Raw genomic sequence first — 25156 nt, forward strand, 5'->3', positions numbered from 1 at the left:
CATAAATTGCATGTAATTTCTGACCTCCTACACATATGCATCTGCATTGCTCGGCACAACAACAGCATCACTCAGCGCCACCACAGCATCACTCGGCGCCACCACAGCATCACTCGGCGCCACCACAGCATCACTCAGCGCCACCACAGCATCACTCAGCGCCACCACAGCATCACTCAGCGCCACCACAGCATCACTCAGCGCCACCACAGCATCACTCAGCACCCCCACAGATTCACTCAGCACCACCACAGCCTCACTCAGCACCACCACAGCATCACTCAGCACCACCACAGCATCACTCAGCGCCACCACAGCATCACTCAGCACCCCCACAGATTCACTCAGCACCACCACAGCACCACTCAGCGCAACAACAGCAACACACAGCACCACCACAGCGTCACTCAAGGCCACAACAATATTGCTTAGGGCCACCACAGCATCACTCAGCGCCACCACAGCATCACTCTACACCACCACAGCATCACTCTATACCACCACAAGATCACTCTACGCCACCACAGCAACACTCAGCACCACCACAGCATCACTCGGCGACACCACATCATCACTCAGCACCACCACAGCATCACTCAGCACCACCACAGCATCACTCAGGAATACCACAGTATCACTATGCGCTACCACAGCACCACTATGCGCTACCACAGCACCACTATGCGCTACCACAGCACCACTATACGCTACCACAGCACCACTATGCGCTACCACAGCACCACTATGCGCTACCACAGCATCACTCAGCGTCACCACAGCATCACTCAGCGTCACCACAGCATCACTCAGCGTCACCACAGCATCACTCAGCACCACCACAGCATCACTCAGTGCTTCTTACACTTTTTAATTATAACTTCTCAGCATGCTGCACAGTAGCCACACTTCTCTACAGCACATCTTAGAAACATTGGCAAAGTCAATAGCTCTACCTAAACACGTATAAGGTCCCCCAGTGCATAGCCAATAGGTCTTGCCTTTCGGACATTATAAGTGTTTAGTTATCCAGCACAGTATCCTTGATTAAACAACATCCAGTGTTGCATGGCTAAACACATATAAGGTCCCAAAAGCGAGACCTATTGGCTATGCCAATGCTTGTTATATTGGGCCTTTACCTTGAATGAGAGCTAGTGCTGGGTGTTTCAGTAAAATCAAGATGGAAGAGAAGGTGCACAAACTTAAAATGGCGGAAGTAATTAACCCACCATTAGTAAGCTCCAGTATCCCAAGGGAAGACATATCTCAAGTCATCTGAAGCAAACTTTCTCCAACTTCACCAGTCTCCGATGTACAAAAAACAGAAGAGCAGGACGAGTCTGACATTAAATATAGTTCAGTGCTTCCAGTCATGGCGTCATTAACGAGTACAGTGACATCAACAGTCACTGCTTTGGACTGGCAAACCAAAGATAGACCTATAGATTAATTCTCTTGAAGAAATGGGTAATTCTGATGCCCAGTTACAGAAAATATCAAAGTAATCTGAAAAAACATCAGTCTGATTAAGGAACATCGAGCTATGATGCGCAACATCCCATTCCTATAAATAGGAATAAAAACTCCACTTCACAGTTTGGATTTTTTTTAATATTTTTTTTAAAGGATAGAGGGCAATAACAAAAATAAAGAAGCTGGAGTCTTAGGTGATTGCCTAGCACAGGTTAGTAACATATTTCTTGGAACTGATGATCACTCAGTGAACATGGGTGATGGATAGACAGTGCTTAATTTGAGGGAGTGGTTTCCAGTGCTCGGCACCAGCACTTGTGAGATAACCACAACAACAGTTAGTCTTTTCATAATGTATATTGAATTAATATTTAATACTTGCCGCCCAAGCCATTCTTTCAGCATTTGGGACCTGACATAGGCTGAATTGTCACACTTGTAGGTGATGGTTAGTAGTTGTGGAGGTTGGCAATGTGTGGTGCAAGCTGCAGAGACCTCCTGACGAGAGCCCGGCACTACTGTTTTTTATAGATTAAGGACTGGTGATAGGGTGAAGAAAGATATAGTGAATGAATACATAGATGGTGTTTAGGCCCCATACTGCTTTGATAACATTAACTCCAAAATTAGTCAGAGGGAAATGAGGAGAAACATCTGGATAATTAAATGCAAGCTAGTCATCTAGGTAAGATTAATGTTATCCCTGTGGAGTGTACAAAAACTAAATTGCATTCCCACTCCAAAACGGGAGGGGCAGTAAACCCTCAAACGAGCAAGAGTAATTTGCATAAAATGAGGACGATAAATTATTTGGTCAGGTCTTTCTAAATAGCACTTCATTGAAAATATTTGGCATGATTCTGGGCATAGGTTAAATGAAGTCTGAAGATATTTAAGTATTCATTTCTTACCTGTCAAACAACGTTCAAAATTAATATATGCGAGTGATAATTTTGATATGAACATACTGAATTAAAACGTAACAAATTATGCAACCAAAATTTTAGAGCAGCATAAAAGATGAAAAGTAAGTGGAGGGCACCAACGCCACTATTCTGCGACCAAAAGGGGCAATAGATAGTACTCCATTGAATAAAACATTTCTTATACACTCGGGCAAGGTTGTACTAGTCTTGGTAGGCGGGAAAACTCTAATGGAAGCTAACACTCCAGGGTGTGGAGCCCGCATGGTTTAGTTTAATGAAAAATGAACAATTGATGGTCGCCTAAAATGGAGAGATGATTTAGTACAGGCTTGAACATGGGTAAGAAGAGCATTAACATGAAGTTCAACATAACAAGAAAGTAGAAGCAATTTAACTAGCAAGGTCAAGTTGGGGTACTGCACTTCTGGATTGCAATCAAAAGCTCTCCTGATGAGGATATTATTTGTGAGGACACGACCAAAGAATGGTCCTTCCATGCAGCTTTATCATCTGATTGCTCACCAGCACAGTACTCAACCCCTTAGAATTTAACAACAGTGCCTTTTTTCTGCCCTATTCATATGATATTGTTTACTCACTAAAGACATTCCTTACTGGCAATAAAACATAATCTCTTTATTCAATCACTGCAGTCTCCTTTTTCTTATATTAAAATGGGTAATTGGATACTATAACCTTGTACTGTCTTCCCCACTTGTGAAGTGCCATGTTTAGCCTTGATTCGAACATCCTTAATTTTAATTTGAGGTTTTACTTTTCAAACTTGTCCCCTTTCGACCGGCTTGGCCTCTTTCTTAAATCCGGTGGCTTAGAGACAATTTTTTTAAATACATTTGTCCAGTGTGTTTGACACTGTCAAAACTGCATACCGACTTATCTAGAAATCAAATAGAACAGAGTACTCTATGAGGGAGTTTGTGGGAAATATCTAGCAGAGAAGAACTGCCTGAGAGGTTAGTCTCTCCACGCGCATGTATAGAGACTTATCCCGGAAGCCCCCTTTGGAGAAACATCTGTATCTACATAGATGCTATTACCATGGGTATTTAATATCATGAGAAATATATACACCTTTAATTCAGTAAGAGTCCGTGTTCAGAAAAATACAGTGTCCTATATAACAGAGGGTCCAGCTGTCTACCTTAATGTAATGATAGCTGGAATAATAACTTCTTAATCAAAAGTTCTCAATTTATCTGGGCTTCCCTTAAGCAAGCCCTCTGTTTATAAAAAATGATCTCATTATCTTCATGGGCAGGTACAGCAAGCTCCCTTAAATTCCGGAGATCTATCAGTGATGCATGACCCAGTTCTTTTACCAACTTAACCTCCTCAGTATGTTATATTTGTGCTTTAGCTGTGAGCCCATCCAGTTTTCCTGAAAAACTAGTAATCAGCGCTTTATCTAGGCTTCCGCTAACAGGTGAAAAACAGGTGGTATACTCTGTGAACTGTATCTGGTCTCTGTGTACATAACTATTCATCACTCAGACAATCTGGAACTACACTTTATTTATAACCTTACCATCAGGTTAGTTGGGCTTATTTAAGCCGGAGCTACCTCCAGCACATCTGCATGCATAAGTGACCATGCCCTAACAGGCTATTTCATATCCATTTTATGTCTTGGCTCTGCCTCTCTCTCTAAGCGTGAGGTTATCAGATAGAGGCACTCATCTTGCAGGTCTGATACGTGGATATAAACATTTTGTCTTAGGCATATTGAGCCATTTAAAACAACTGATAATATAAATGTGGTCTAACATGATTCTTCTCTGATAGTCCACTTTTGATATTACCCAAGTTTGAACAAGAAATTAAGAACGAAAGAATGGCATATATAATTCCAAAATGAACTCTGTAAGAGAATATTTGAGCCAGCAAAACTAAATATCTAAGTTCCAGTTCATAGTCATTATACCACTTGCAAAGTAATTTCTAAATCAGATGAAACCTGAAATGGTCTTTCCATGGCATTTTGCTATTACTTTCCTTTGCTTAATGCCACTGGTTGACTTCTCAGGACGGGTGGGAGTCCAGTTTTAGTGCCCAGTGTATACCCTACATGATGAACAAAGGTGGCATTGGGTATTTTATACTAAACCAAGAGATGTGGCTTATTGCCCACGCATAACATAGATGAGAGGGTATTTTAACACAATCCATTGATCTATACTCAAGTGCAGTATGTAGTATTCACATGTCTGATGGATAGTGTTTGAAAAGCATAGAACTTTTTCTACAGGTGATAAATTTGATATTGGCTCACATGGTTATGTTGTAGGCAGCCAAGATGAGGTTTACATTTTCCGCGTGCTGTATGTAGGCAGAGAGAGTGAAGAGGTCTTGAAAGAGATGAAGTGAAAACATTTGGAAGAATGCCAGCATTACTTGGCTGGCTCCAGTTGGCCAAAAGGGATAGAGGTTGAGTGATTGATGAGGAATGCATTGGCTAAGATGTACCCATCATCCACTCAATGTCCTAAATAATGTCTTTATATAAAACATCAATTAGACAGCACATTGACAAAACTGCAGAAATGGCCACCTTCCCACCAAACTCACCCACTTCCAACACCTCCAATTCTTCTACTTTCAAAATACTTTCAGTTACTATCCCACCAGCAACCTATGAAGATTACCTCTCCTCATAACTCAGCTAAAATCTATTCCTGGAGAAGCACTTAAACCTCTACTCAAAGCCTACTCTATGTCTCTCTTGGGCATGAAAATTTCTACTACTTCTGCAAGAAAGGACAAATTGTTCCACAGTTGAAGAAGACTAATTTAGACCCTTGTAACATAACCAATTACGATCCCATGGCCCACCCTCTTTTCATTGGAAAAAGAATAGTAAAAAGCATAGTCCATTTAAATGAATTTGCAATTGGACACGATCCACATCTTGAATGACTGTTACTCAGGCTTCATCCCACTGTGCAGCACGGAGACTGCCAGCATGTTCTCATCCGTGTGGGTGATGAGAAAGGCAACCTTTGCTTGTTCTACTCAACCCTTTGGCTGCCATCGACATATTCAACCACGAGTCACTCATCAACATCCTTGCAATGAGCATGGGATTTGCAGAAACCATACTCCGAGGATCCTTTTAAGACCAAATTAGCAGGCCCCACTTTCAACATCAGCTTGTGCCCAGTAGCATTCCCCAATGATACATTCCCTCCCCATTCATCTTCAGTTAGCACATGGAGCCCGGAGCAACCTCCCAAATCCTGGGATCAAGATCCACCAATGATACCCAACGGATGGATTTATTCATTTTCTCTATTCTAACTGATCTCAGTGGGAAATAAGATTGTGTCCAGGGTAAAATGCCCCACAGAAGTGTTTAATATTAGGGTTTGTTGTTAGGAGGCTCACAACAAAACAAGGCTTTTGGTAGTAATTGTTCAGTAGCAACTCTTGTGTAGGTGAGAGCTACAACGTAGAATACCTTGAGGGATGCTATTAGCTGGTAATTGCTGCCATTCAGAATAAATAAGCGTGTCTTCATTCAGATTGTCTTTTCTGTAGGAGAACAAGGCGGATGCTGTGACACTGAGTGGTGACCTTATTTACCAGGCGGGAAAGTTGTATAACCTAAAGCCCGTTGCTGGAGAGGTATATGATCAAGGTATGTTGAGAAATGAAATAAGTTATAATTATGTAATCATTACGTGCATTTTTTTTACACCTTTCTTCCACTGTGTTGTTATGAAAACATCTGTAGGTATCCAGAGAATTAGAACTTTGAGCACAAATATGTGGAACCCTAATCTGAAGTTCTTCTTATTTGTCTACTCTTAAAAGAGCTGGTTAGTGGCAACATTGAACAAAGTCTATTTATCGGGGGCTGTGTGGATTATTCACAAAAGCATTTATGAGTATGGAAATTATTATTATTACAGGCTACTCGGAATTGGCACTGAAACTGCACAGAGGGCACCATCCTTTCTATTTGTACTAATTATACATGCATAATCCCTAAATATTCCCATTTTATTCCTAGTGCTCAAAGATAAATGCAAAAAGAACAATTGATGGACAGAATTCTGAACAATGTCAGACATTCACCACACTACAGAGATCTGGGCCTAAATCCATTGTTTGTTTGCTCCCCAAGCCATTCCAGTTCAAACCCAGCCATATGCAAATCCGTCTTGACCCTGTTCCCCATGGGAACAGTCCAGCCCAAACTGCCAGGCCAGGTCCTCCCTGGACTTGAAACAAGCATCCTGGGACCCGTTTCAGGGTAACTCCTCATCGGCCAGGCTAGCTTGACTGCAGTGGCATGAAGAGCACAGCTGAACGCGGGGTAGGTCCCGTACCTTCCGGAGCATCAGTAGAAGCTCCTTTTTCGCCAGTGTGCGAGCGTTGCAGCTGTTACCACAGGGGCAAGTAGTCCTATCCATTAGGTGTATCCAGAAGGAATATTGTATATCTGTATATATTAGATGACACCACGAGTCCATGTTACAGGGCACGGTACTTCACAGACACACAACTACACCGTCCCTACTTGAGTAGACGACGATCCCCTGGCCCTGATGAAATGCAAAGATCCCTTGGACTATAATAGGCATGAAACTTGTTGACCCCTTCACCACACATATGCTAATTTGAGCTTGAGAGGCTGAAATTCCCCCTCTCCAGCTACAACTCTACAGTCTTCTGTTTATACTATAGCATAGAGAGCCAGACAAAAAAGGAATCCTGTGGGATTCCTGTAGGCTTTTTTATCTTGCACATACCCTTTCCCATCTCTACTCACACTACTCCCAACACAGATGCCCCTCCACCCCTCCGACTACACATCAGCAAAAAGAAAAGACCTCTGGCAATGAGCCCCCTTGTGAGGCCCGTTGGGCATTGCAGCGCCGGCCCAACGAGGAGCTGCCCGATGATGAAGCATGACTTCTCTCGGGGTATGTGAGGGTCCTTGCTCCTAAAATGAGCTACTCCCTCTCTATCTTTCCTCCTTTTGACACCTGGAACATTACCTTTCCTTCCCCCCCTCCCCCATGACCCCCATCCCTGCTGCCATTAGGAACTGCATACCCCTGTTCTTGCCATGAAGAGCATGGGACCCACGTCTGGGCATACCCGTCACACCTGTTGCAAATGCAAAAAAAACAATTGATGGAAAGAATAATGAACAATGCCAGACATTCACCCCAGTACAGAGATCTGGGCCTAAATCCATCGTTGCATCCCAGGATGCTTGTTTCCGGTCCAGAGAGGACATGGCTTGGCAGTTTGGGCTGGACTGTTCCTCTGAGGCACAGGGTCAAAACTGATTTCCATATGGCTGGGTCTAAACTGGGGTGGCGTGGTGAGCAAAAGAACAATGGATTTAACCCAGATCTCTTGACTGGGGGTGAATGTTTGATTTGCTCTGCATTTTGTCCATCATCTGTGTGTCTTTCGCAATTCTCAAAGATAAGCAAGGGCACTACAGGAGTAGCGCTTTATGCAATCTAAAACACCTTTGTGAAAAGGCCCCTCTGTGCCCCATGACCCTCTGGGCATTACTGATGCTGTTGTTCTTGTGGTTTTTCCATCTTCTCTAACTTGTGTTCATTCTTTGATATTAGTGAAAGGGGCCATGATTTTTGGGCCAGTATGTAAATGTTCAGCCTGGACAGAGGGTTGCCCCGGTTAGCAAGACTTTGAAATGATTGACACTTTATTTAATGAAATGCTTCTTCTGAGTGAGCCTCCCCATCGTCACCTTGTCTGGATGAAGGTTCTTTTTGCAATAAAATAAAGAAATGCATTAAATGATAATTCACTTTTTTATCTACTGCTTTATGTTGCAATTTTGATGTTTCTTTTTAAGTATCAGCTGTTACTACTACCCAACTTAATGGTACTCCATTTATCAATCTCAGAATGATGCAAGGCTTATTCTGGCTTACCATTTGAACTAATGACATAAGGGTCAACAGCAAGCACTTAACTCAATGAACTATAATGTTCTTTACGTTTCTTGCATCTAAACCAGGCATGACCCTTTATGTATATTAGGACAATGTGTATTTGACGGGTTTTATTTATGGTAGACAAATTTATAACGAAGGCATTGCAACGCCATAAGATGTCACATATTTTAACCAACATGTTGCTTGTTTTTAATTGTGTACTACACATGGAAAATGCAAATCTTTTATTCCCAGATCCTCAGTGCTCTTCTCTCCTTGCAGCTTTTTAGTGCTTAATTTGAGACAGTGGTTGCCAGTCGGAGGCACCAGCACTTAATTTTCCTGTATCAGATATTTACCAAGCGCAAGAGAGGGGAAAACACATGGATTGAAAAGATGGAGGAAAGAAAAGATGGCAAAACCATCACAAACAGAAAGCAGGAACCAGCAAGTGCGAGAAAAAGAGGCAGGGAGTTTCTAGTAGTGGATTAAAGACTACCGACCTTGGTTTTCGGCTCGCCTACTTTTAATTACACCGGCAGAGGGCTTAAGAGCAGAGCTTCGGGCACCATCGGCATTCTCTCTTTCACAAAAAAGCATTGCCTTGGTCTTGAGTGGAGCGACCCCCCTGCAGAGGCTTAAGTATTCACTGACAAATTCAGCAGGCGCCTCAACTGAGCTGTGATTATAAGAAATGAATACTTCAGCAGGTACCAGCAGTAGCCACACACGGACCACTCACAATCAATGAGACACGTACGTTTGTGTAGTTTGGCAGTATTGGCCACAGTTTATTGAGCATTTAATTTAAAGCATGACCCCCCCACAAACTTTATGCGGGGCCCATAAATCACTCATGACAGTTATACCATGAATCATTTTTTGCAGTTGACAACATATGGTAATTAGTGCAAGCCGTAATCAAGCCATTTATCATTCAGTGTATCATCTTGCGTCATAGCCTGTCATGCATAAATCGTTATACAATAAATCAATCTGATGTTTGGGAGGAAAATTGAGTCTTTGAGCTGGTGCTATTGCTTTGTGTGGGTGGAGGGTGTTAGAATCCGGGGTCTCTGGTTGGCGCAGGTATGCACTTGCGACAAGCAGGGACCCTTTCCTCTAAGTCAGGGCGAAGGATTACTCTTAGAAAATAACCCCTGCTCACCCTCTAGGTAACGTGGCGTGAGCAGTCAGGCTAGATTCCAGAGGGCATTAGGTTAAGCATTCAAGGCGTCCCACAATAACCACCAACCCACCACACAGAGACACAAGGCTGTATTTCTAAAAATAAAGTTCTTTATATAAAGTTCTTTAAGCAGGCTTTAAAAATACAGTTCTTCACTTGAAAATGAGGTTCCAGTTACTTGTAAGGATTTTTAGGGAGTCCACAGTTCTCAAAATGGTCACTTTTGGTGCAATCTGCACCTTCTGGGGGCCTGTACGCCTCGTAGGGCCGTCTGTACGCTTCGTACGAGTTTTTGGACGCGTCGTGCCGTTTCTCACGCTTCCCGCGTGAGCACGCGTACTAGGACTCAAGCCGTACGGACCGTACCTTCCTAGGTATGCGTCGTACGAGTCCGGTACGCCTCTTGCCACACCTCACGCTTCCCGCGTGAGCAACTTCTGTATCTTTAAAGCGGGACGGACCGTACAGGCGCAGGGACGCACCGTACGAGCTGGGGACGAGCTGCACAAAGCCTCACGCTTCCCGCGTGAGTCGCGTAGCGGTACGATAGCGCAGTACCGGCCGTACACAGGAAAGTACAGTTCGTACGACCGTGCTTGGGCTCACAGTACCTTATTTCTTGGGGGCAATGTTCGTGGCGGCCTCAGAAGTCCGTAGACGGGCGTCCCACGTCGCGTTGCAGTCCCGCTTGGGCAGTGGACGACGATGCTTCGTGGGGCACTTCAGGACGTCGCAGCACCCCTCGGGGGTCAGAAGCAGGAGGGGCAGCTCGGGGTTGATTTCTCAGCGCAGCGCGCTGTCTGCTTCGTCCAAAATCGGCGAACCAGTGCGCCGCCAGTCCTCACAGTGGTCTCTACGGCCAGGGGGTAGCAGAGGCTCGGCTCTTGGGCACAGGCAGTCTCTTCTTTACGGTGCGAGCTCCGGCTCGAGGGGGCAGTTGTTTGCTTTGCTCAGGCCAGGCAGGGCAGGCCTTTACGGTGCTCACAGCAGCACAATCGATTCAGGAGTCGCGTTGCTCAGCGAGAGGGGGCACACAGGTTCTCTGGGGTCAGCGTTGCAAATCCACCCACAGCAGCTTCCTCTTCTTCCAGGGGAGGGTAGCGCCCACTGTTCCTGGGGCACAGTTCAGGGGGCAAGTTCACGAGCAAGCCCTTGGAGATTGTTTTAAAAGCACAAGTTGAATTTCAAAGTCTTTCTCAGTCTTTTCCTCCTCTCCTTCAGCAGCAAGGCACCCACCACAGGCCAGTCTCTCGGGCTTAGAGACAGTACTCCTCCATGCAGCTTTCCCAGGTCCTTCTCTTCGGGCAGAGGTTCTTCTCGGCGCAAACAGGATCTGATTTCTTAGGAGCAGGGCTCCTTCTTTTATAGCAAGTTTCTTTTCTTCTTTGTCGCCAGGGGGCCTGTGCCTGGCTCAGTCCGGTTCTGGAGCACTTTGTTGTGGTGACTCTGCTCTTTCCTTTCAGCGCAGAGGGCAGACACATCAGCCGCTCCACAGGGGGCGGAGCCAGCATTGTGATGGCAGAGCACAGGTCTATTCAGAGTCAAGGTGTACTCCTCCCACCCATCCTGGTGTAATCTCTCTACCCACCACCTGGCAGCCAGCCTGTCTCCTGGAATTCCCCAGCCCTGCCCCTCACTGAAACTAGGCAGCACACACACACACACAGCAGAGGCGGACTGCAATGGCTAAGCAAGTAAATACTAACTTTCTAAAAGTAGTATTTACAAACACTGGATATTAAAATAAACTTTACTAAAAGAAGTATTTTATTATTCTGAGTTCAGGCATACTAAACTTGACTTTCTGCCATGCTCTCTGGGCCCGCTGGGATTACAGCGTGTAGTAATCCCAGCAGCCCATTCTGGCCTATGGAGAGCAGGTAGCCTTCAATAGTGAAAAACGAAAATGGCTGTAATTCACTATTAGGACATGCCACACACACCAGGGCATGTCCTACCTTATGCCTACAATGCACCCTGCCCTTGGGCCTACCAGAGGGGTGACTGATATGTAGTTAAGGGAAGGTTTAGGGACTGGCAAGTAGGTGCACTTGCGCAATCAGCATGACAGTACCAGACTGCACGCAGGTTCTGCAGTGGCAGACCTATAGACATATTTTGCTAGGTCGCTTCTGTGGGTGGCACAACCAGTGCTGCGAGCCCACCAGCAGCATTTGTATTTACAAGCCCTGGCACTCCTGGTGCACTTTACTAGGGGCTGATAGTAAACCAAATAAGCCAAACATGGACACCAATCAACATCAACATTTTACCATAGGGAGAGCATATGCACCTTAGCACTGATCAGCAGTGGTAAGGTGCCCAGAGTCATAAAACAGCCAACAACAGGTCAGAAAAAATACAGGAGGAAGGCAAAAAGTTTAGGGATGACCCTGCAAAAGGGCCAGGTCCAACACAGGGGGTTGCTTCTTTCACCATTTGTAGGCTTAACTTACTACCTTTGACCATTCATTGTGTCCTGCCCTCCGGCGGACCTGGACTGCGTGCGCCGTGTTTCATGTACCCCCCTCACTGACTGTCTTACCCAGCTGTAATGTATCGCAAGGTAAGCAGCCTGGTCTGCCACCCCACCATGTTTGGTCTGGCCTATCCATCGTCCTTATGCTCATCACCTATGACCATCTCGCCTTTCTGCGACATTAGCTGCTTTCTTGCTTGCTAATTAGGGGTGGGTAGGTGGGTCTTTTCTCGACGTGCTGCCCGGTGGCCCTGCTGCAAAAATGGGGGCCTGGATGCAGCAGCCTCCTTTTAACCTTTTGAAACCCCTTCAAGGTTATTTTAAAAATGGCCCCAGCCTCCCAATGGCTGTTTGAGGCTTGTGCCGTTTGTTCAAGGTGCTTTTGCACTCTCTCTCCCCCCCCCCCTGAGGGTGAGGGTGCCACATTCGTCCTTCTTAACGTTTGCGCTTTTTCAGGACAGCAATTCTTTGTCTGTGCCTTGGTTGGGTTTCTGCTCCCTCCCCTTCATGCCCTCTGCGGGCCTTTGCCTTTAGCTGTCGCTTCTGGCCCACCTCCTTGGCCCAGTCTTCTCTCTCATTCCTTATTGATACTTCAATGGATAGGCGCTAGAGGTAAAAAAACGCTGTGTATAATTTCTTCAATTTCCTGCCTCCTGCAAATTTTCCAAATCTATGGAGAACTAAAAAAAAGAAATCAGTGTTGATACAGAAAAGTCAGTTGTACAGTACCTATTCAATTTCTTAATGAATCCATCCCCTATTTCAGTGGGTTGGAGCATGCAAGTCCAACTTTTGAGTGACCTTACAATTGCAAATGTTGAATAGCAAAAACTAGTACATTTTCTTGTACTGAATCTGCATGTGCAAATTTACCTTTGTGAATAGGCCCATAGCGTTTAAGATTTCTTTGTCCATGACGAACACTTCAACAAACAATGGTTATTAGGATTTTATTTCTTAAACAAACATTTGCAAACTTTGTCTAGGGCAATGGGAATCTAATATAATCCAAAAACTGTTTTTTTATTTTTTATTTTATGGAAGTCAGTAAAATTGTATGTCTCTGCCTCCTTAGAAGTTGTAAATGCTTGCAAATAAAATATCTTAGAGTTGAACAACAACATATATTTGGTAAAGAACAATTGTCAAGGGATTCTTTAATACAAGCTTACTGCAGTAGCAAAGTGTGGTGCGCGTCAAAACAGGTAACAATACTTCAGAGGTCTTTTGGACTTCATAAAGATTTCAGACAGAGTTCCCTGCTAGCTGGTGTCCTTCCCCCGCACCTGCACTACAGATAATGCACCAGCTTGCAGCACCTACGCACCTTGAAGAGACGTACAGGCACACAGATCGGTCAAGGCTGATATACTCATTGCAGTCAAATCCTCCACTTACTGGTTACTTGCCTCAATTCTAGATGCTGCTGGACAGAAAGCCCCACAGGGCTCCTACACCACCTGAGTACATGCAGTGAGTGAGTGGTGACACGGGCAGGCAGAGCTTTGAAAGGAGACCGTTGTTGGAGTGTGAGAACGGCGGTAACGGCCGTCTGGTCTGTGGGATGTTTCTGTTAGCGACATGAAAGTAAACTACTTCAGTTGAATACTGCCGGTGTCGTGTGATTACTACATAAGAAAAGTGGCGACGATTTACATCCCACACAGAACTCGCGCATTACTGTGCTACACAGCGGTGATCTCCACTTGTTCATCGAAGAAGTCTTGTTGGAAGAAGAAAGGCCATGTACGAGACAGTGAAGACGCAGCCCAGTGCTCGTTCCAGGCTCTGGTGTTGTCTGGAATAAGATTTGTTACCCGTTGGAGATTTGCGGCGCCTACGTGGCCCGTGTTGGGGGCAGACAGCAGGTGATTTTGGAAACAAAACTGCAACACCTGCGCAACCTGACTTATGAGCGGACACCAGCTGATTTCCGGAAGGAAACTGCAACGCTGGAGTGAGTCGGTTTGTGCGAACTCCAGCCTTCCCGCACTGGTGCTGATATGAAATTCGTCAACGCATGAACGGAGCGGCATATCCCTAACTTGGGGTGTGAGCAGATTAAAGAGTGAAACGTATGTACTCACATGCTCAGTCCATCCATGCCCAGTCCATGTCACACGCTTGCGAAGGCACAGTGTGGTAAGATCAATGTAAGGAGCAATTTTCTGTGGTAACAAGTCAGCAAACCCAAGTCTTAAGTACTGTATTATCCTTGCTTATTTTGCAATCCAGCGCAGTGATGCACACACCCGATTGGGAGGTCACATTGGTTGATACGCACACCTTTAAATTCAGTGTTTCTCACATCACACTTGTATATTGAGAGCTTTCTTCTATGCATATGTTAATAGTGACAGCGAGGTGACGCGCACACCTTAAAAAAATGTTTAACGTTCTTATCTCTTTTAGCGTGGATTCTGTTGTTCATAGTACTGTTTAGAACCTTTAGTAAACCTTATAGATTTCATTAGACATCAGGTGGCACTTTTCTGACAATGCAGGCAGCCCAACCTCCACCGCCATTCTTGGATTCACCTGGGGAACCCCCCATTGCATGGAGTCATTGGCTAGACGCATCTGAAACTTACCTTGGGGCAATAGGTGCCCACAGATTTAGACCAGAAAGAAAAAAAAATACCTTTTTATTTTACTCACTGGGGTTTGAAGGTAGGGCAACACTTAAACATCTACCAGATCTTGTTGGGTGTGATTGGGAAGAACTGTATGAGTGCCAGGAAACCATAAAGAAACTTGCAAGTAGGTAGGATGTTCGACCCAGTCTGTTGGTGTTACATAATAAGTTTTTTAAGCGAGTGCAGAGTGTCGAGGAAGATGTAGACACTTATATAAGTGTGTTAAGGAAGTTAATGGCTGAATGTGAGTTTGAGAATTTTAGCGAGCAATTGGTGCGTGATCAGTTCATTAGCCATTGCTCTGAAAGAACCATACACCAAAAACTACTGTCTTTGGGAAATCCCTCTCTGGAGGAATCTATCAGAGTAGCCAAGAGTATAGAGACAGCACAGAAATCAATAAAAGAGTTCGAAAGTAATCCTGTAGAAGCTGTCACCCCAGTACGTCTTCTGCCCAATTCCCTGAGAAGGAAAAAAGATGTGAACCTGAAGAGTTTTTTTTAAATGTACAGACATTTGTTTTAGATGCAGCAACACCATTCACAGTAAGAGTGGGAGAACTTGTCCAGCCAAGAATGTTGTATGTAGGTTGTGCCGCAAGTTGGGTAATTTTGCTAAAGTGTACCAGGGACAAAAGAAAGATGATGTAAAGAATGGTTATGTTAAAGACAATAGCAACAGTGAAGTTGAGGACATGATTTCAGAGATGAGGGACATGGTGTTGGTTGTTAGCGACAACAACATAAGGATAGGAGACCCTGCCGATTCTTTGGATCTGTATGTTGATATACTGGTGGGTGAAAAGGAATTATGCCTTCTGGTGGATCGGGTGCACGCATCACCATGATCACTCGAGCATTATTTGCTGCCAAATGTGGGAATAGAGAGTTGATGCCACCTGATCGTACACCGGTGTCTTAAGAAGGTCGAAAAATTTGATTTGCTTGGTTATTTTGAAGACGTCTAGGAGTTCAAAAGTAGACGCATTCAGGGCAAGGTGTATTTGATATCAAAGGGTTGAACATACTTGGGTGGTTGCACCAAGGGTTGTTTGATATGATGTTGTGCTCAGGTGCAAAAGAACAGGTTTTGGCTATACGTGATTCTACTTTGGTTGAAGACTTGTTGAACAATCACCCAAGGTGTTTTCTGGGGAGCTAAGAAAAATAAAAGGTTTCAAGCACAGAATTAAGGTTAGAGAAGGAGCGGTTCCCGTCAAACACAAGTTAAGGAGTGTCCCTTTCAGCGTGAGGGAGGATTTGGAGAAAGAACTTGTAGTGCTATGTGAAAGAGGAATAATTGAACTGATCGAATCATTGGTTTGGCTTTCTCCATTGGTAGTAGCACGCAAGAAGAATAACAAACTTAGAGCATGCATTGACTTACGTTGCCTTAACAAAAACATTTGGATGGATTCCCAAACCCTGCTCAACATTACAGAAATGTTGGCTATAGTAGCAGGAGCAAAATTCTTTACGAAACTTGATCTGGCATCTGCGTACCACCAGGTGGAATTGGACCCATAGTCGCGTCATCTTACAGCTTTTGTGTCTCCTTCAGGTATTTTCCAATTCTGTTGCAGGCAGCTCAGGTTAGCGTCAGTGGCATCCGTCTTTCAGCACCTCATGGTGAATTTCCTTAAGGGAAGAATGTTGCTATATTTCAGGATGATGTCCTTATTCTTGTCCCTGATAGGAAGACTCATGATGCTATTCTAAATAAGGTTTTGTCGATCTTTCAAAATCAAGGTGGTGTTCTCAAGCATGAAAAATTTTAGTTTTGTAAAAACTCGGAGTATTTAGGGCACATAATTTCCAGCTCAGGAGTCAAGCCAAGACCAGGTTTAGTCAAAGCTATATTACTGGCACCTGTACCTTGTGACAACTCTGCAATTAAATCGTTCCTAGGGCTAAGTGAATTCCATTCACATTTAATTCCTGATTATGCTACGAATGTATGACCTATTTCAAATTTGTTGAGAAAAGACAGTGTGTTTGTTTGGGATGCTGAGTGTGAAACTGTGTTTGAATGGCTTAAAAAACAGCTGAGTGTGGTCAAAGCATTGCAGCCTTATGATCTGGCTGCACAGTGCACTTTGACTTTTGATGCAAGCAATTATGGTTTAGGTGCAGTTCTGACTCAGTGTTGACAATGAAGAACACAAAATAGGGTTTGCATCAAGGGTACTTAGGGAAACTGAAGTACATTATTCAGTAATCGAGAAGGAACTGTTGACTTGCTGGTGGGCCATATAGAAGTTTCAGTGTTATCTGTGGGGTAGAAGGTTTAAGTTACAAACTGATCACAAGCCTTTGGTATCTATCCTAGGTAACACATCTAACAGAAGCAATACTCCTCACATAGCTAGATTGTCCTCCAAGCTGTTCCAGTTTCAATCCTATGTGGAACACATTTCTGGTTGGAGAAACATTTGTGCTGATGCTCTCTCAGGCTTTCCCATGAAAACTGAAGAATCTGAGGGCGATAGTAAACACTGTAATGACGATGATTTTGATGACTGCATAGGTGCTGCTGTGGAAATTGAACATATTTGTGCTATTAATGAAGAAGAATGGCAAAAAGCTATGGAGCGTGATGATACGTTGAAGTGTGTGATCAAATTTATTGTTGAAGGTTGGCTGAGGGGAAGGAATATGGCTGTTGACATTCAACCTTTTGTCAAAGTGTGTGATGAATTGTCAGTAGAAAGTGGTTTAGTGTTCAGGTCGAAAAAAAAACATTATCCCTCTTAGTGATCTTAGGGAGGTTTTGTTAACTAAAGCACACAAGGGCATTTGGGAGCCACTCTCACGAAACGCAGAGTGCATGAGTATTTTTGGTGGCCTCAGATGGACCGAGATATGGTACACAGTTTGTTCCAGCAGTGATGAGGCATTGCACCCTTTCTGTCCCTCTTTAAATCCCATTCCTTTGCCTGACAAACCGTGGGAAAAACTCGTGATTGATGTAATGGGAACTTTCCATGCTTTACCACATCACTCACGGTTTGTCATTGTATTGGTTGATCCTTACTCCTGGTGGCCAGAGGTCAAATTTGTTACCAAGGCAGATTCTAAAGCTGTTATGGAATTTTTGAAAGAAATCTTCATGCAGGAGGGGTTCCCTTGAACAGTAGTCTCCGACAATGGAGTACAATTTGTGTCCACTGATGTGGCTGCATTTTTCAAAGAATGTTCCATCAGTCACCTCAAGAGTTCACTCTATCACCCACAAACCAACGGCCTGGTTGAGCGCGTAACCAGGGTGTTGGGTGATTGCATTGGGTGGGCCATTGCTCACAACAGGGTTATTCCAGTTGCTTCCGTCCTAAGGGTTATACCAGTTGCAGTGAGAACCATGAGAACCACACCACATTCAAGTACTGGTGTTTCACCCTTTGAACTTATGAAAGGCAGGAAACCATCAAATGAATTCAGGCGGCCTGGATGTCAAAATTGTTCAGATTGTCTCTGTTCATGAGTTAGATGGAAGTGTCTCAGTGAAAATCTTTGCAGTGGGTGACCTTGTGAAGATCAAAAAAGCTGTTTTTGTTAAGAAAGGAGAGTCTAAATGTTCAGAACCTGTTCACATTTGCAAGATCTGTGGCAGTGCGGTGCGCGTCAATGGATGCAATTGGTGGAACATGAGCAAAATTGTAAAAGTTGATCAGCACGCGTTGGATAAAGAGGTACATTTTTCTAAAACTAATGTTAGGAATAGGTTATGTAACAATCACACTAACTCCTGTCAAGCTAGCGGGTCTTTTGCTTCTCTCGGAAAAATTGTAAGGGATATAAGGCTGCCTATGGGATTCAGGTAGCAGTCTTGTATCTCTGTTCTATTTACTCCTTGCTGGAGTTAGGACTATTTACGATTCGTTTTAGGTACACTGTGTGAAATTGCTATTATCATTATTATTATGCCTTATAACCTGTTTTAGCCTTATTTTCCTGTATTTTATTGTTATTCATTTTTCCCCCTTTTATTGCTTTAGTTTTCATTCTCTTATTCATCTTTGTTGTTTGTAAGGAAAGGAGATCTGTAATATCTTGCTCACGCGGGTCACACCCGCGTGGACATTGTATGATGTCACGGCTCGTGAGTGGTGACACGGGCAGGCAGAGCTTTGAAGGAGACCATTGGTGGAGTGTGAGAGTGGCGGTAACGGCCGTCTGGTCTGTGGGATGTTTGTGTTAACGACATGAAAATAAACTACTTCAGTTGAATGCTGCCGGTGTTGTGTGATCTCTACATAGTATTTGTAGGTCGATATTTAAACAGCAATATTGTGACATACAACTTTATGTGACAAGGCAGCATGTTATAGAATGCAGTGAGGAAGGAAATGAATGCCTGGAGCACAAGGGAGGGTGTCCTTGTGACATGAAATCGTATTGTAACCCCATCAAACCACTGAACGCAAAGATATTTTTTGATGCAAGTATTTATAAAGTGCAAACATACCCTTAGAAGGAGGCAAAGCAGATAGGTCTTGCCTATAACACCTATTGATTTTGGCAATGTTCTTAGCCATGCTATACAGCAATGTGGCTGTTGTGCACCATGGTAAAAAAAAAAAGATCCTGATGAGACTACCGATAGAAGATGAATTGGGATATTAAAAAAACAGAAGTGCGAAAGCACTGTTTTGAAACAGAGTTCGAAAGCGCTTTTAAAAATCCCCATAAAATAATGGTTGAGTGGGTTGGGGGGTGAAATAGCACGGGAGAAGCAGCAAAATGGAGAAAGCACAGGCAAACAAGAGAAATTTGAAGCGTGGGGGTTCAGAAACACACTGCGAAAGAGAGCAACGTGGATTGAAGGGGAGAGAAGCACATGGGTGAGTAGAGAGCAATACAAGTGCAGGTGGAGGGTTAGATGCACACTGGCATAGAGAGAGAGGGGGTAAAAGCACGGAAGGGAGACCACTGGAAAGTAAATGCGCTTTCATGGATGTCTCCAACAAAAAGAAACATTTCATTCCTGAAAAGCGAGCATAGGACTCATAGAAGCCAGACACTCAAAGACATGGGTAAAGAGTTATGCTCCATGGGAGGGACAAACACAAGACTGACAAACATCTAATATGAAGTAGGGAAATAAGAGTGACAGAAAAGCCAACCAATGGTAAGCAATGTATGTTCTTGGTAATCTCACGGCATGTCTTTTGCAACTAGACAACATGCACTGTTTCAGGCAGGCAACAAAACACACAAAAAGATCAGATACTGCTAGGTTGGAGAACAAGAAGTGCAAAAATGAAAAAATCAAGCTCAGTAAAAATTTGAATCTAAATCATATCTCTGGCTAAGTTAGCATAAAGCAGTCACATGCGTTAAAAGATGTACAGCTTTGTATGTCATGCGAATATCCCCTTAGTGGTTCTTGCAGATGATGATGATGGTGTACTGTCTTAATTTCCACCGAGATCAAACTACTACCCCCCTCTGGCCAAACTATCGAGATCACTTTATTTTTTTCATTGGCAGATGATCATTTATATGTTACCTGACATTTTTCTGTTATGGCCCCATCTGCCAGTCTGCAGAAGGACCAATATAAATATAGGATGCCTAACAATGTAAGAGAATTTAAGTTTAAGATCTCTATCCATTCGAGTCATCTGCATTCAACAGAGCTCTTGACAAGGATGAAGAAAAGCAGAGGAATTAAAGAAATGAATAGAACATAACTGCTAAAGGAATTGGCTCAAGGAGTTATACATCTTCTGTATATGTGTGCATATATAGACATTATACTTTATATATTACAGTATTATATATATATATATATATTCACTTAAAAAACCATAGGTTTCACACATGTTATAGTTAGCTGGGCATTTCACTCGTGAAAAACCAATGAAATTCCCCCGTTATAGTTAATGCAGGCAACTATAACTCACGCGACCGCAATCCTCTGTTGATGCTAATACTGTATTTAGACACTTATTTACCCATGTCTTCTTCCATTAATTTTTAGCTATACATATATTACAAATATTTTTTTTTCAGAAAGACACATATGTCATCAGTGGTGTAATATCTGACGTCATCAGCAGAGGATTGCGGTCGCGTGAGTTATAGTTGCCTGCACTAACTATAACGGGGGAATTTCATTGGTTTTTCACGAGTGAAATGCCCAGCTAACTATAACATGTGTGAAACCTATGGTTTTTTAAGTGAATTTGCAAGGTTTTTTAAATGCTAATTCCTAACTATAACGTGTGTGAAACCTATGGTTTTTTCAGTGAATTTGTACGGTTTTTTAAATGCTAAGTTATGTATTTATTTATTTATTTTAAGGTTTTTCACCGTGCGCGTACCGTGCGCGCACGTTACGTAGTTCGTGGAATTTTTCCATTTCTACCGTGCGCGTACGCTACGCGCACTCCGCGATTTTTCATAAAAAATTTAAAATACATTTTTGCCCTTGGGGGTCCTTCTGGGACCCCCTGACCAAGGCTAGGGGGTCAGGAACTGTCCAGCCTGCCCCCTTTACACTTTATCCACCTTTGTTTTTCACCCCCTCAGACTGCGAGAGACAAAATGGCGGCCAACACTTCCTGGTTTCGACCGATTCGAATGTGCGCGTACGGTAAGCTTACGGTACGCGCTCGGAGCGCGCCTATAGATATATATATTGATTTAAATGCTATTTTCTCAGGAAATACTGAACAGATTTACACGAGACCTTCAAAAGGCACATCCCTGACCTGAGGGCTACCTCTCTGCCAAATTTCAAGTAATTCTGTTCAGCCGTTCGGGCTGTAGCTCGGACTAAAGGTCCTATGGAAAAATGCATGGGGAAAACGCGTTTTGGGACCCCCCCTTTTTCTCAGCCCCCGCTTGACGAATCCCCCCGAGACTTTCAGGGAAGGAGCGGAGCGGAGCGGAGCGCCCCACCTATTTTGAGAATTTCGCGAGGATTCGTCAATCGGCGCCAAAGTTATTCAAAATAGAATGTTGCGGATTTCCTATGGAAACACGGTCCTAACTATAACTATCTACTGGCGACCGCCAGTAGATAATATATATATATATATATATATATATCTATCACAGAAATACGCTCGGACACCTTGGAAAGTTACAGAAAATATAATTTAATGGCTGCACATGCAACGCGTTTCAGCTTTCGCCTTGATCACGCCCAAAGCAAATCAGTATCGCATCTGCATTTAAACCAGTGCTTTACAACATAGAAAAGGGACTACTTGTAACACCAATTGTGGACAAAATCATATGTAAAAAGGGGCGGCCATCATAGCACTGTGTATTTACATATTGGAATGCATAGGTGAATGCAACTGTCCAGTCAATACATATGGCTTCAAAAGCTCCAACATATCCTAATTTAATTAATTATTTAAATAACTATGTGACCCAATAGTGTCAAAATTAATGCAATACGGTTGAATAACACTGGCACAATTGAAATGCCTACAATTGCATAATTGACAAGACATACCTGATAAATTAGACACACTGCAGCAGGAATGGTCATAAGAGATTGTCAAATAACGATCCCCCCAAAAAGATATACTATATATATATATAATATATATATACATATATATGGTTCAATTTATGAAAATAAATTTAAATAACATTAAAAATAATCAATAACAAAAGATGAAGCATGTGCAGTAATGAGCAATATACCAGTTATTAAATAAAGCCCTCTGTTAAAAAGGGTTATTAATAGAGTATTCATTTACTGACCTAATAAATCCAGTGAAAACATTATTTTAAGCTTGTAGTGTTTTGCGCCCATGACCACATAATATTGTCAAGGCTGCAAATCTGTGCCAGAAAATGTCATCCCAAAGCAGGAATAAACAGACATACGGGCAAGAGGCAGATGTGGCCCTTGAGCGGCTGTTTATTACAGACTCCATCGTCAGCGGACCACTGTACTATTTTATCTAAGGTTCTTAATAAACGAATTCATGTGGGGTTTATCAAAAAGAGTATCGTTGTTCAGAACTAACACAAGGACATGGTCTCCCTTAAATGATGGATCCAATGCCAAGTAGACAAGATAGATTTTTTAAATTGTTTTTATTGCAAAAAAGGCACATATGCAACTTCCTGTGAATTGGGAAAGAAGCTAGCCTTATGCAAGTGAAAGAATGTTTTTTTAATGATTATTGTAATACATGCAGAAGGGCAACACTCCACATGTTGAATTGCCAAACAATAAATGAAAGTAACTGAGTAATTCAAACTTATGTTAAAGTTTTGTACAAAGTGAAAATCATGTTCCAAGAAAGCAAAGGGGTGCATGTTCCACAGTATTTTGGCAACCCACAGAAAGGTCATAAAGAACTCAAATGAACTGTTAATCCCTGCAAAGTATGATCATTTCCAAAAGAAGTGAAAACATCTCTGCTCAGATGCTGAGGATCACATTTTGTACCAGCTTTATGTACCTTAAACGAGACAAAAGTAGGAACAGAAAACATTTGGACAATTTCTATATTTCGTTGTCCGTTCAGGCCACTGGACATGCAGCAGATGGACCAGAGATTATCTTTTGGCAGGCTATATGCATGACATCATGCTCTCTTCACGGGCCAAATATTAGCAGTTGTAAAAACAAAATGACAGCTCCTGGCATCCCAGGGGAGGCTTGCTGTGTGTCTGCCAGTGAAACAATGAGGGAATTTAGAAACGAGCACTCTGAAAGGGGATCTCTAAAATATCAGTCATGGCTCAGGCGGGCAGCTAAACAAAAAATAGTTTCATGCATAAAGAATATCTCAAAAACCAAGGCAAACTAAACAGCTTCTGGTAAAAGTGACTGCAGAATCTACTAAGTGCCTCACAGAAGACAAGAATAATAAGCAGTTGGAAGTTATTACATTGGCTAAATGCTCTCAGAAACAATGCCCCATTTTAGGTTAATAAAACAAAATGGGGTGATGACACAGATGAGAAGGCGCATAGGGAGAGTGAAACATACAAGGAGAGACTGCTGGAAATTATGCACTATCATGAAGTGCTTCATGAACAAGAAAAAAAGAGTTTCCAGACAGCGAGCAGTTATGGAAGAATGGAAGGAGGCTATCACAGGGGTAGTAAAGAGGGTATTCTCCAGAGGAGGGACAAAGATAAGTTTGATAGCCTAAAATAAATAAATCCAGCTAATAAAAAGCAAGCAAATGCGAATGACAAAAGGCAAAGCCAATGGTAAGCAATGAGCGGAATCCACTTCTAGGAAAGCTTTTAGCACATCCTCTATCTTTGCAGCCATGCAGTGGGGGAGGCTTCAAAATAAAAATGGTTTAATACAATACACATATTAAAAGAGTACGCAAAAATCTGAACATTACAAGCGAAGACTGTTGGCAACAGTGCTCCAATGGGAGTCCAGGACAGGCTTCGTATGATAGGCCAGTGCCGCTGGACAATATGAGGGAAGCAAGTAACTGGCCATGGTATGGTCTGAGCAGACATGTTTTTAATTTATTATATAAGATTAGCAATGATTGCTGAAGAAAATGACATTGTTGTAGCAGTGCCAGTATTATTATCAATATTATTATGATTACACAGAAGGGTCCATGAAATATGTAATATTCCCATAGTCACATTTTTTTTATAAATGGTTACAATCAATCTTTGCACATTACACAATGAATGAAGTTAAACCAACGTGTCATAATCTTTCTGCTTAAATGATGCTTCCTCTAATCCAATCAAGGGAGTGTCGCTTTTACACGTAGGAAAGAGCTGAGGACGCACCTATGTATTTAACATGAATAATTCAGTAACTATTCCCACCTCTCAGGACCCGCCCTCCCTTCTCGAGAACCAGGATAATTGTGTTGATGCCTTTGGCGCTGTACAGCGCCCCTGTACCACATATGTACAGTTGCATGAAAGGTCGCGTGAGCCTATAACTTCCAGCTAGCAAATAACCCCTTCAAGATGGGCACCCACGCACACGTGAACAATGCTGGGACAAATCTTTTTTTGTTTTTTTTTGGTTCACTGGACCCGTCAAATGTATAAATCACCCACAATTTACAAAGTACTACAAAATATATCATTGAAGCAGAATTGATTTAACCTCAGAATTAAGAACTTATGAGGGCAGATTTAAGGGTCAAAAGATTTAGATCTTAGACCACAAAATAGTGAAGTGCTTAACAAGCCTGAAAGGCCCTTATATTCAGGTTACTAGAGATTGGCAGGTTCTGCTTAACCAGAACCCACTATGTGTCTCTAGGTGGTACTTGTAATCAAAGAACAAAGAAAGCTTACTATGCAACCTATATCACTGATCTTTTCCATGCTGTCCAAGATGGACGTGCGGGTCCAGCACCGTGACTACTATGGTGCAGTTGGAACGTTGTAGATATTGGAGGGCTCATATGAGGCACGCCAGCAGCCTTGTGAGCCACACTGTTGTCCACTCGGATTTAGAATCGTATGAAGGAAACTGAGCAGCGGCAAATTACACTAAAGGGCTGCATAAACCAGAATGCCCTGAGGAGACACGCC

At 43.0% G+C, this 25156-nt stretch overlaps 1 protein-coding gene across 1 annotated transcript in view; it reads left to right on the forward strand.

The window, feature by feature from the left end:
• The window catches only part of MELTF (melanotransferrin), a 297224-nt gene that overhangs the window by 60272 nt on the left and 211796 nt on the right, over positions 1 to 25156 (forward strand). Inside the window, exon 3 of the mRNA XM_085635302.1 lies at positions 5955 to 6054. Within this exon, the coding sequence (XP_085491428.1) occupies positions 5955 to 6054 (100 nt within the window). The remainder of the gene's footprint in view (positions 1 to 5954; positions 6055 to 25156) is intronic.

This window comes from Triturus cristatus, chromosome 11 (assembly GCF_964204655.1).
Source record: "Triturus cristatus chromosome 11, aTriCri1.1, whole genome shotgun sequence".
Classification (NCBI taxonomy): domain Eukaryota; kingdom Metazoa; phylum Chordata; class Amphibia; order Caudata; family Salamandridae; genus Triturus; species Triturus cristatus.